This window comes from Xyrauchen texanus, chromosome 47, assembly GCF_025860055.1.
Source record: "Xyrauchen texanus isolate HMW12.3.18 chromosome 47, RBS_HiC_50CHRs, whole genome shotgun sequence".
In the NCBI taxonomy this organism is placed as follows: domain Eukaryota; kingdom Metazoa; phylum Chordata; class Actinopteri; order Cypriniformes; family Catostomidae; genus Xyrauchen; species Xyrauchen texanus.
In genome coordinates, this window is record NC_068322.1 from 11,269,996 (window position 1) to 11,282,662 (window position 12,667).

The following is a 12,667-nucleotide window of genomic DNA, read 5'->3' on the forward strand; positions in this document are numbered from 1 at the left end:
ACAGCAGAATAAAAAGTCCACAATTTTGTTTCCACAACTTTCCAAAAGAGGAAGAAATAGAGAGAAAGATGCCAAATATCACTCCCTCAGCAGCTGTTTTTTTTATAACAACATATTTATTAACATACAATTTATAAACAAAATTTAAAATGTAAAAAAGTTCAATAGCTGTAAACATACATATAAATAGCATAAATAAACCAGTGGGTAAATAAAGATAATCTGAACACTGAACCATTTTTTGTTATTTTCATTGCTTAGATGAGACTCTACTAGTCATTAACACTCTATTTAATGCCTAGCGATAACTACCCAGTTAACACACACTGTGCCTTCTACACACCATCTTTTATGAATAACCAACAGATACTCATTATTATTCATGAGCTCAAGTAGGTGTAGGCATGTGCGCTGAGCTTTAGATAGCGAGAGAAATGAACCGAGAGATAGAAGGAGAGAGAGAGAGATGGGTGAGCGAGAGAAGGAGGTGTGTCTCTATGAACGGGGTGAATACAGCATGTGTAGGTGACTGCTTGTCGGCTAGTGTGGATGAGAGAAAGACAGGGAGACAGAGGGGACACAAAACACATCACACTACATGCACACGCACTCAAACACTCATTTACAAGGAATTCTACAACATTGGGCGGGCCATTGAGTGTGTGATTTTTACACAAAGAAGAGAGGGTGAGAGTACCCACTGATGAGATACATTACTCCACGTTTGAGGGAACTCCCCGGAGTGTGTGTGTGCGTGCACTGCTGTCAGAGATCGGTTGGGGGACCCAAGACGACACGATGGGCTGTAACCTGTGCACGCTGCAGAAGAGAGAGGAACATTACAAGCTGCTGTACGAGATTGCACAGGTGAGTCCACCTCTTTAAACCACTCCTTAATATGAGATCTGGAGAACTAGAGTTAGATTGTGAGTTCAGTAGATAAGATGGGACTTGTACAGATGAAACCATAAGCATCTGTATGTACACTAGATATATTTTCTCTATATAGTTTCTTACCAAGAAGACTCTTTAATCAAGAAGACTTGATTTATTCATTTAGAAGATGCTTATATCCAAAGTGACTTTCAATTAAGAATAATACAAGTAGGTGCAAATAATCCAAGGAAGAAGTACAAGAATTCAAGAAGGAACACTACATCTACTAAAAGTTCAGAATGGCACACTACCTTTACTACTCTATAGTTCTTAATGGCAGTAATAGTTAGAGTAGTGTGGTAGTATTCCAATCCGAACTCAGCCACTGTCTCAAAATCTGGCCCTAGAGGACCCATTTTGGATGTCTCCATTATCTAACACACCTGAATCAACTCTTTAGCTAGTTAGTAGAGGCTCCATGACCTGAACTCGGTGTATCAAATCAGGGATCCAAATTATGCAGTGTTAGGGGTAGTCCGGGATTGGGACCAGGATTGTTAACACTGTTCTAAGACATTTAGTTCATTGGTTCAAATATGTGATCTCAGTTATTTTGTTTGAAAATGTACAGTCGTACATTTGTAGATCTTTAGGAGATTTAATGGTTGTTGTGATTTTTGAGAAATTCCCAATGGTATTCAAAGGAATCTTTGCAGCACACACACTTAATGGTGCTCATATGCTCGTTGATTTAGACAACTGTTATACGCGGTGCTTGCAGGTAGATGAGAACTCTAGGGTTGCACACATTGGCACAGCTTTGCCTTTTTGGTATGTGGGTGCAAGTGAGAGTGGGTGTTAGAAGAAAGAAGCCTAAGTTGCAAGCTGCAGAAATTGGATCTGAAATCTCTATCAAAAATATTCAAAGTCGAAAATGAAAATGGCTCAGAAATGTTCATGACATATTGGCTTATTTAGCTAAAGCCATTTTTTCCAGGCAAGTCCAGGCTATTGCTAAATAATTTCCCAAAGCCTTGCCTGCTTACACAGTTCATTTATCAGCTCAGCATGGGTTGGGAGTTATAGTCATTGCTCAGATTTAGGGTTGATGATGCTGGTCTTATTCCAGCACAACCTTTTCCTCTCAAAAGCTGAATGTTCCAATGTTGCACAGGAGGTCAGTGTCTCCCGAACACCAAGCGTGCAAAATAATATTTCTTACTGCCTTGATCGTAGCCTCAATAAGCTGTTGTACAAAATGACTTTGGCCCTTAATAAGATGTTAAAATGTGCCTTTTGTCAGTGCGGATGCCAAATTGGAAGATGATCCCTCTTGGTGGCTGGCTTGAGATGACAGGAGTTTGAACCATACTGATTAGAAACAGTAGGGTTCTATTTGGTGTGACTGTGGTTTAGATGGTATTAAGCTGGAACCCACTGTTGCTCTAATCGGTACTGTGACGGCTGTGATTAAGAGATTTGTACACACACTTATTCTTTTCTGAGGCAGCACTATAGAGTGAAGTGTGTAAAAAAGAGAAACTGTCAAAACTTTTGTGGGTCTGAGATGGTTTGCATCGGTCTAGCTGGTAGCCCAGTCTGGACAAATATGTTCAAGTTGGTCTAGCTGATCTTCTAGACTGACCAAGCTGGTTTAAGGTGGTCCAGCTGGTCTTCAACTGGCCATGACGTTCTCCTCGCCTGGCCATTCTAGACTTCAGCTGGTCTAGCTGTTCTCCTCGTCTTGACATACTGGTGCTTGGCTGGTTTTAGCCAGTTGGGCAGCTTTTGTCCCAGCCCCTCTAGCTGAGAAGTGCCCCAAACCCCTCTAAAACCATCAAAAACACTTGACTGGCTAGGATGGGAGACTAGCTAAAACAGACAAACCAGCTTGGGCTGGATTAGATCTTTTTTTTTCAGCAGGGTAGTGACTTTAAATTTGCCTAAATTACATGAAATTACTTTTTATCCTTGTTATATGTTGGTGATTTTTGATGGATGGAGATAGAAAGAGAAGAAAGACAGAACACGGGGAGAAAGAAATAATGCAGTGTCTCCAGCAAGGATAAAAGTACTACAAGGTTGGAGGCAAGGAGATCAGATCTACTCTCTGTGGAGTGAATTCCCAGGCTGACACAAAAGTGTGTCAGAGAATCGTTGCCTCAAATTTTTCCATATAAGTTGTTCGCCAATTTCAATTCTAAAGCTTTGATGTTTGCAAGCAGAAATCACAGAAAATGTGACATCAAGAGGAGTAGGCATGCATAGTGTAACAAAAACGAAAATATACACGTATAAACACAGACACAAACATACACTGCAATTTCACGCTCTCTGAAAATTTTGACACTATTCTTGGCAGCACAACCCATTTAGCCCCAGTGGTCCATGAGATTTATGAGTTTAGTGTGAGTGTTCACCCCTCCACGGGCTCACCATGGAAATGTATTCTTTCTTTGTTACCCACATTACAAAGACATCCCATGCTCTCTCTCTCTCTCTCTCTCTCTCTCTCTCTCTCTCTCTCTCTCTCTCTCTCTCTCTCTCTCTCTCTCTCTCTCTCTCTCTCTCTCTCTCTCTCTCTCTCTTATCTCAGAGGACCTGGCTGTGTGATTGTGTTCAGTCAGCAAGATCAGGTTTTGGATTTTTAGGTCTGAGCTCAGTCTGAGCTGTTTCACCTCAGTTTGATCCCTCAGTTGGTAGAGATCTGACTGACAAAATCTCACTGATTCCATGCTTTTTATGGACTATGATGTGATATGTGATGTCATATAAGTCATATTACAAGTGAGGTATGGTTTGAGAGTGAAGTGTAGGCTCATTGATGTCAGCTAACCTCTTAAAATGACAGCTTTCAAAAAACAAAACATGTTTTCTCAAATGACAAATTTCTTTACACTAAAATTTTTTTGGCCTATTTTAAAGCTTTCAATGTCATAACCAAATGAAATAGAATTGAACGGTGTAGTGTTTAACTTAATTAAATTAAATTAATAAAACAAAAAACTACATAATTTATTTTGTTAAAGAGTTACTCAGTTCAATTTGATGGACTTTTGTTATGAAATTGAAATGTGTCAATTATTTAGTTTTTAGTGTACCTAATAATACAGCAATTACCTATAATACAGTTGGACATGGGCCATATTACTGATGCTTATTAATACTGGTTTTGCTTTGCATTGCACATCAAGTGGTGACCATGACAGCGTATGTTATCAAAATGGTTTATCACACACAAGTTACCAAAAAAAGTCATTCAATTTAAATATTTAAAGTAAATGTATAAATATTATGGTTTTTGAGAATCAGGGCAGGGTTTTTGATTGGAACTATTGACGTCAACAGCAATAAATGGAAAGTGTTTTTTCCCTCCCATGTAATAAAACTTGATCCTATTTATTTTGTGATCATAATTATATACGATTATTTGCATTTACAATGTATTTTCCCTGCTGTCCGCAATCCTAACAGAATAGGCCTGCATCCCATTTTTTGGTCATGACCCACCACTTTATTAATAAATTACTAGCAAATGGTTGCCTAAAGCTCTTTATTTTGATGCCTCATTTAACCAACTACCTTGTGCAAAGAACTGATCTACTGCCGGGCTGAATTGCAAAGTGTACAGACACAGACATATATTAAAATCAAACGAGATGTAGAATAATTTCCCTCCTCTTTACACAAATGAGTGAAACTGAGACACTGAGGCCCGGGGGAGCAGTGAAGTTTACAGCCGTGGTCATGTGTCCGTATGGGGACAGATGCTCTGTCTCATTCCCAGTCTGTGGATCAGCATGGGTGGAGAAAGAGAAAGATGTCACCTCCCACTCACTCTCACTCACAGACTCAATTTCAGCATCCAGTGTTACTTAAATTTCAGAGATTTTCTGAAAAAGTGAAATTCCAAGATATTTTCAAGCAAAAGTGAAATCACTCTCAAATATATATATGTGCACTGATATATATATATATATATATATTCTGCTTTTTAAATAATTTATCTTATCCCAGCCTACTGTAAATATAAGCCAATGGTAAGTTGATGTCCCTGAAAAGTGTGAATATGGCGTTATCAAAACATTACTCAGTTTGAGTATCCCAACCAGCCGATATAGCAACATTTGCTCAACCAATGGTTTGGGATACATGTTTGAAAACAATCATAATGTTCTCTATTCCATTTGGTGGTGCTGGTTGTGAAATTGTATTAGCAGAACTCAAAATGACCTATAATTCACCTTGCCCCCCCCCCAAAAAAAAACTCCAAACTCACTCAATTAAATTAAAATGTAATTTTCATCAACTTGGCACCGAGTCGAAATTGTTTTTGTGCTTTTGGCAACTACCAGTTTACCTTTGCACCCCCTATGGTGGCCAGCGGGGGTCGAACACGAAGTATCAGTCCCGAGAGCCCTGACAGCCATATGGATCTGGATCTGTGCAAGTGAATTGTGCAGTCAGTGTATCACAGTCTTTAAGTTTAATGGGTGTCCAGATGGAAGATGACCTTTAGAGAGAAATAGAAAAAGGAACTGCATTTATGTGTGTGTGTGTGTGTGTGTGTGTGTGTGTGTATTTATCACTTTGTGGGTACCAAATGTCCCCATAAGGATAGTAAAATCCGAAATTTTTGACCTTGTGGGGACATTTTGTCGGTCCCCAAGAGGAAAACAGCTTATAAATCATACTAAATGATGTTTTTTGAAAATGTAAAAATGCAGAAAGTTTTCTGTGAGGGTTAGGTTTAGGGGTAGGGTTAGGTTTAGGGGATAGAATATAAAGTTTGTACAGTATAAAAACCATTATGTCTATGGAAAGTCCCCATAAAACATGGAAACACAACATGTGTGTGTGTGTGTGTGAGAGAGAGAGAGAGCGAGAGAGATTAAGTTTTGTCTAAAGAATAACTAATACAATACAGATTTTTTTATGTTGAATAATATATTCTAATATGTTGAACTGATTTTAATTGTTTCATTTCTGCCTTTTGACTAATTATAACAAAATAATAATTTGAATATTAATAAATAAACAATAAAAACATAATATGCATTACCAAAATATTATTATAAGAACCAATTTTAATTGTTTAATTTCTGCCTTTTGACTAATAATAACAACATAATAATTTAAATAAAAAAAGCAATTAATAATAATAATAAATTATTATTATTAATAATAATTATAAATATTTAGATAAATATTATTTATGCCATTATACTTATGCAAATTAGTTTTGTGAACTAAATGGTCCCAAATTATTGTCATCTTTATTTTGGGTGTTGTAACGAGTAAGCAGCGAGGCAGACGAGGAGGTGCGGATCCAAAAGCAGTTAACTTTATTGAATGATCAAAATAAACAAATAAACACAAAGGAAAAACCCTCAATGGGGAAATAAACATAAAGCTGAACATACGGGAAGGGAAAACATACCAACTAACAACACTCAACGATAGACAAGGACTGAACCAAAAACCAGGGTTAAAATACATGAACATAGGAAAAAGGGACCAATGAACAAACAGAACTCAAACAAGATAAGGTGATAAACAGAAACCAAAGGGAAACTAAACGAGGGCAGGTGAAAACAATGAACAGTGAACACGAGGGCTGACAGGAAGACTATGGAGGTACAAGGGTGACAAAAGTGAAAACTAAGGAATAACAACAGTGACAAAAATGACAAACAAAAGGGCAACAGTGAAACAAGACAAGGTAAACATAACAGAGCCCCCCTCAAAAGGATCGGATTCCAGACGATCCTAAGGGACAAAAAACAAAGGACAGGAAACCCACAAAAAACACAATGAGGGCACCAGGGGCAGACAGGCAGACCGGGGGGTACAAAAACAAGAAGGCAGTCCAAGGGGCACAGAGGGCAGGCAGGAAGTCCAAGGGGGGCAACGAGGGGCAATGAGACGGTCCACGAGGGCACAAAGGGTAATGAGACAGTCCACGAGGGCACAGAGGGTCAGGTTTAGGGGGCCAGGGAGGTATCGACCAGGCAGGGACAGGTTTAGATGGCCCGGGGGCTGGCCATAAGGCAAGGGCCGGCTCAGGGGGCCTAGGAGGAGGCCACAGGATAGAGGCCGATCTAGGTGGCCTAGGAGATGGCCATGGGGCAAGGACCGGTTCAGGAGGTCTGGGAGCTGGCCTCAGAGCAAGGACGGGCTCAGGAGGCCTGGGAGCGGGCCACAGGGCAAAGATAGGTTCAGGAGGCCTGGGGGTTGACCACGGGATGTGGGTAGATTTGGGGGACCTGGGTGGTGGCCGCCAGTTAGGGACCGGCGGAGCCAAGGAGGACTTCGGAGGCGGAGCCGTAGAAGACTTGGGAGGCGTGTCGAAGGAGGCGTAGGCAGGACCGTGGGGGGCTTAGGAGGCGGAGCCGAGGGTGGCTCTTGCGGCGGGGCCGAGGGAGGTGGTGCCGTAGGAGGTTCTTCAGGCGGTGAGCTGGAAGGCTTCGGAGGTGGAGCCGAGGAAGTTTGAGCCGTAGGAGGCTCGAGAGGCAGATCCGTGGGAGGCGGAGCCGTAGGAGGTTCTTCAGGCGGTGAGCTGGAAGGCTTCGGAGGTGGAGCCGAGGAAGGTTGAGCCATAGGAGGCTCGAGAGGCAGAGCCGTGGGAGGCGGAGCCGTAGGAGGCTCGGGAGGCGGAGCCATAGGAGGATGAGCCATAGGAGGCGGAGCCGTATGAGGCTCTGGAGGCAGAGCCGTGGGAGGCTCGGGAGGTGGAGCCGTGGGAGGCTGAGCCATAGGAGGCGGAGCCGTAGGAGGCTCGGGAGGCGGAGTCGTAGGAGGCGGAGCCCTGGAAGGCTCGAGAGGCTTGAGGGGCGGAGCCCTGGTAGGCTCGAGAAGCTTGAGGGGCGGAGCCCTGGAAGGCTCGAGAGGCTTTAGAGGCGGAGCCCTGGAAGGCTCGAGAGGCTTGAGAGGCGGAGCCCCAGGAGGCTCGGGAGGAGGAGCTCTGGAAAGCTCGGGAGACTTGAGAGACGGAGCCCTAGGAGGCTCGGGAGGAGGAGCCCTGGAAGGCTTGAGAGGCGGAGCCCTGGAAGGCTCGAGAGGCTCGAGAGACGAGAGGCGGAGCCCTGGGAGGCTCGGGAGGAGGAGCCCTGGAAGGCTCGAGAGGCTTGAGAGGTGGAGCTCTGGGAAGCTCAGAGGGCGGAGCTCTGGGAAGCTCGGGAGGTGGAGCTCTGGGAAGCTCAGGATGCTCGGAAGGCGGGGCTCTGGAAAGCTCAGGAAACTCGGAAGGCGGAGCTCTGGAAAGCTCGGGAAACTCGGAAGGCGGAGCTCTGGAAAGCTCGGGAAACTCGGAAGGCGGAGCTCTGGAAATCTCGGGAGGAGGAGCCCTAGAAGACTCGAGAGGCGCTGGCTCTAGGACGGGCACGACCACTGGCGCTGGCTCTTGGACAGTCGTGGCTACTGGCACTGGCTCTTGGACGGTCATGGCTACTGGCACTGGCTCTTGGACGGTCATGGCTACTGGCACTGGCTCTTGGTGGTCATGGCTACTGGCACTGGCTCTTGGATGGTCGAGGCTTCAGGCACTGGCTCTTGGACGGTTACGGCTACTGGCGCTGGCTCAGGGACGGTCGAGGCTACAGGCGCTGGCTCAGGGACGGTTGAGGCTACAGGCGCTGGCTCAGGGACGGTCGAGGCTACAGGCGCTGGCTCAGGGACGGTCGAGGCTACAGGCGCTGGCTCACTGACTTCTGAGGCGACAGGTACAGGCTGGGTGACCGTAGCTGACGAGGGCTCGCAGACCGGGGCAGGCGAGGGCTCTGGCTCGCTGACCGTAGCTGACGAGGGCTCTGGCTCGCAGACCGGGGCAGACGAGGGCTCTGGCTCGCTGACCGTAGCTGTCGTGGGCTCTGGCTTGCTGGCCGCGGCAGGCGTGGGCTCTGGCTCGCTGTCCGCGACAGGCGTGGGCTCTGGCTCGCTGGCCGCGACAGGCGTGGGCTCTGGCTCGCTGGCCGCGACAGGCGTGGGCTCTGGCTCGCTGGCCGTGGAAGGTGTGGAGTAGCGAGCAGAAGCTTCTGCCCTCCTCCTCCTCCTTCGGGCTGACGAGGTTGAGCGCGCTGGCGCAGGAGCAGAGGAAGCTGAGCACACCGGCTCTGGAGCGGACCAAGCTGGCGATGCTGGTTCGTGGATTAAGGCAGGCGTGGAGGTTGGCTTGCTGGAAGGTGGGGCAGGCGCGAAAGGATGAGCCATGGACGACTGGAGGGTCACCACTGCGGGAGGAGAGGCAGGGTCCTCCTCAACAACGGCCACAGTGAGTGACGAGCCGCAGACCAGCAAAGTCTCCTCCACGAATTCCAGGAGAGTCCAGCCGTGTGTCGCCGGTGGCAACCGCTCCTTAAGCGAACTGTTCAGATTGCCCCTGAAGAAAGCCACCAGGGAGGAGTCTGGGAAGTCCACGACACTCGCTAAAATACATGAACATAGGAAAAAGGGACCAATGAACAAACAGAACTCAAACAAGATGATAAGGTGATAAACAGAAACCAAAGGGAAACTAAACGAGGGCAGGTGAAAACAATGAACAGTGAACACGAGGGCTGACAGGAAGACTATGGAGGTACAAGGCTGACAAAAGTGAAAACTAAGGAACAACAAAAGTGAACAAAATGACAAACAAAAGGGCAACAGTGAAACAAGACAAGGTAAACATAACAGGTGTTGTCTATTTGTTAAGCTTAATATGCACTCAATTGAGAATGAATGGCAGTTACATAAAAAAATTATTTATGCAAACTATATTCAGTTATTTACCTCTGAATAACATTGCTTCCTGTTGAACACAGTGTTGTAACACAGTGCTTGGAGTTTATTTTTAGAGACTCACCAAATGCAGCATTTATCAGTAAACCCGATATTTAAGAACCAATATCCAAATGAAGCTGAAAAGTGTATGTAAAAAACATCAATCATACTGATAATTTGTATAAATTATCTCTAGGTTTGAGTGTGTGATTATGTGAGAAAGCCTGAACCGAGGCCTCTGTTATTGGAATTGTCACCATTGGGCCATGTCCCCTCTCTATCTCTCCCAACATACTCATACATCTTCCTGTCCCGAAGCAATTCTCTGAATGATGCTCCTTGCTGATGAAACGAGATGGGTGTAGAGCAAAAGAGAGGAAAGACAGAGAAACATGTAGCTGATATGATTGATCTTGTGACCATACTGGATGATAAGCCTGACAGATAGCCCAGGCCCTTGGGTGATCGTATCAGTAGACCCTGCCAACTCCAGCCCTGGTGAAGTGAATATGTGTGTGTGAGAGATGGAAATCTCATATTATTATTCTTGGCTCTAGGGTGGATGGAATGCTTGCATAATTATTGATAAAAATAGACTTCTCTCTCTGTCTCATGTGGTCTGGGTTTATTTTCTGATTTATTGATATAGCAGATGCTGAGTTCATCTTTTTATCCCATTCTTTTGTTCAGGAAAGAAAGTAGATGACCTTATTTAAACCCCTGTCTTATGTCTTTTACAAAACTACTGATCTTCCTTACCAGACACACAGTATTACCTTCTGCCATGTGTGTTTCAATAGTCACTGTCCAGTATTAAAATGCTACTGCACATATCTTGCTGTGAAGCATTTCCGGTAGTGGCATTTTTATAACCCAGAACGATCAAAAGAAAATTACAAGCACATATTTTTAAAGTCTAAAACAGAACAAATAAGATATGTGCAAAAACTGAAAAAAAAAAAAAAGTAATGAGGTGTCATTTTTTATCCTTTAAATAAGACTTTGAGTCAACAAATTTAATCAAAGAACATCAAACAGTTACCTGAAGTGACTTATTCAGACATGATGTTTATACTGAGCATCTACTTGAGAGAGGCGATGAAAGAGTATCATAGTATAGATGTTCACAATTGTTTCCTCATCGGCAAGGTCTGGGATCGGTCCTACTATAATCAATGAAGCTGTTAGCGCTGTAAGCTTAATGTTTTCATTTTCTTTTACAATTTTTCCCTTGTGTGTGTCTCTTTCTTTGGCGGTAGCTTCTATACTACTCCAGCTTCTCTGAGATCTTGGCAGTGCAATACTGCAGATATTATTGACTTGTGTGAAAAAATTACTTATTACTTATTTGTAAGTCACTTTTGATAAACTGATTAAATGTAAATGTAAAGGACCTCTAAAGAAAAGGCTTCATTCATTATAATGGGAGCAATCTATAGTCACTTTTAGAGCCCGTAAAGAAGTACTCTGACTTAACTAGCCAGCTAAACTCTACCTATCAAACTTACTTTAGTTGGTAACAATGTCATTCACCTACCAGAGATTAGATGTGTGCTGCTACATATCCCACAGTTGTTTGAACTGCACATATCCAGCCATCTCACTTTATTGCAGCGGTCCATGCGTCCATTTTAGATCACCATTTGTGGCAGTCTAGACACATTTATTTCCGTTAGTTCAATGCATCCAGGGAGCATCCAGGCAAATGTTGTTATTTTATCCCTAGAATTCCACGTGGCAACACATATCTGGAATATTATCTTTATTTAGCCACCAAAACAAAATATGAGGTACAAAATCATGTTTTTGTGACAAGTTTAAAGAACTATTAAGGGAAAAGCAGCTAAATAATTCTATAGTCAAGTCATTTTTATTTGTATAGCGCCTTTCAAAACACACATAGTTTCAAAGCAGCTTTAACAGAAAATGAAATTGTAATATCTATAATGTCTTCATCATTGTGTAGTTGAAAAAATACGATTGTGAACTGTGTTTAAAAATAAGTAATTAAATAATTGTATTTAGAAACCCAGTGAGCAAGCCAAAGCCAAAGAAAAGCTAACTGTGGCAAGGAACTCCATAAGATGATGGTTAATGGAGAAAAATAACCTTGGGTGAAACCAGGCTCACGCGGTACGTGAATCAGGTATGCGAAAGGATGTTGAAGGTTTGAAGGGGTATGCCACTGTAAAAAGTTTTAACTTAAACTAGACTTAAACTGAGGGAGTGTGTCTGCATCTCGAACAGTGTTTGGGAGACTATTCCATAGTTGAGGAGCCAAATATGAAAAGGATCTACCTCCTTTTGTGGATTTTGATATTCTAGGAACTATTAACAGGCCAGAATTTTGTGATTGTAATGAACATGATGGAATATACTAGCATGGTAGAAGGTCACTTAATTACTGTGGAGCTAGACCATTTTAAGCTTTGTATGTAGTTAACAGAATTTTAATATACGAAACTAGCCAATGTAACAACGATAATATGGGGCTAATATGATCATATTTCTTGGTTCTCGTCAGCACTCTGGCTGCTGAATTTTGAACCAATTGAAGGTTATTTATTGATCTTGCTGGACATCCTGCCAGTAATGCATTACAATAATCTAGTCTTGAGGTCATGAACGCATTAATCAGTTTTTTGGTATCAGCAACAGAGAGCATCATGTCGTAATTTAGCAATATTTCTTAGTTGGAAGAATGCTGTTATACAAACATTGGTCATTTGATTTTCAAAGGACAGATTGGTATCAAATATAACACTTAAGCTTTACGCTGTTGAAGACGATGTAACAGAACATACATCGAGAGTCAGGGAGGATACTACATTTTCTAGTAATTTTTACATAAATGGGAGATTTGAAATTGGTCTATAATTAGCCAGCTCTCCAGGATCAAGTTTTGATTTCTTAATAAGTGGTTTGATAACTGCCATTTTAAAGTTTCTTGAGACATATCCTAAGGATAGCGAGGAGTTCATCATATTAAAAAGAGGTTCTGAGATAACAAGAAATACCTCTTTTAAGAGTT

The 12,667-nt window shown here is 43.0% G+C and overlaps 1 protein-coding gene across 1 annotated transcript in view; it reads left to right on the forward strand.

The window, feature by feature from the left end:
* Positions 1 to 565: 565 nt before the first annotated feature.
* Positions 566 to 12,667, forward strand: part of pdzrn4 (PDZ domain containing ring finger 4) — a 49,784-nt gene continuing 37,682 nt past the window's right edge. The window contains exon 1 of the mRNA XM_052121061.1: positions 566 to 867. Coding sequence (XP_051977021.1) covers positions 799 to 867 — 69 coding nt within the window. The 5' untranslated portion in view covers positions 566 to 798. The remainder of the gene's footprint in view (positions 868 to 12,667) is intronic.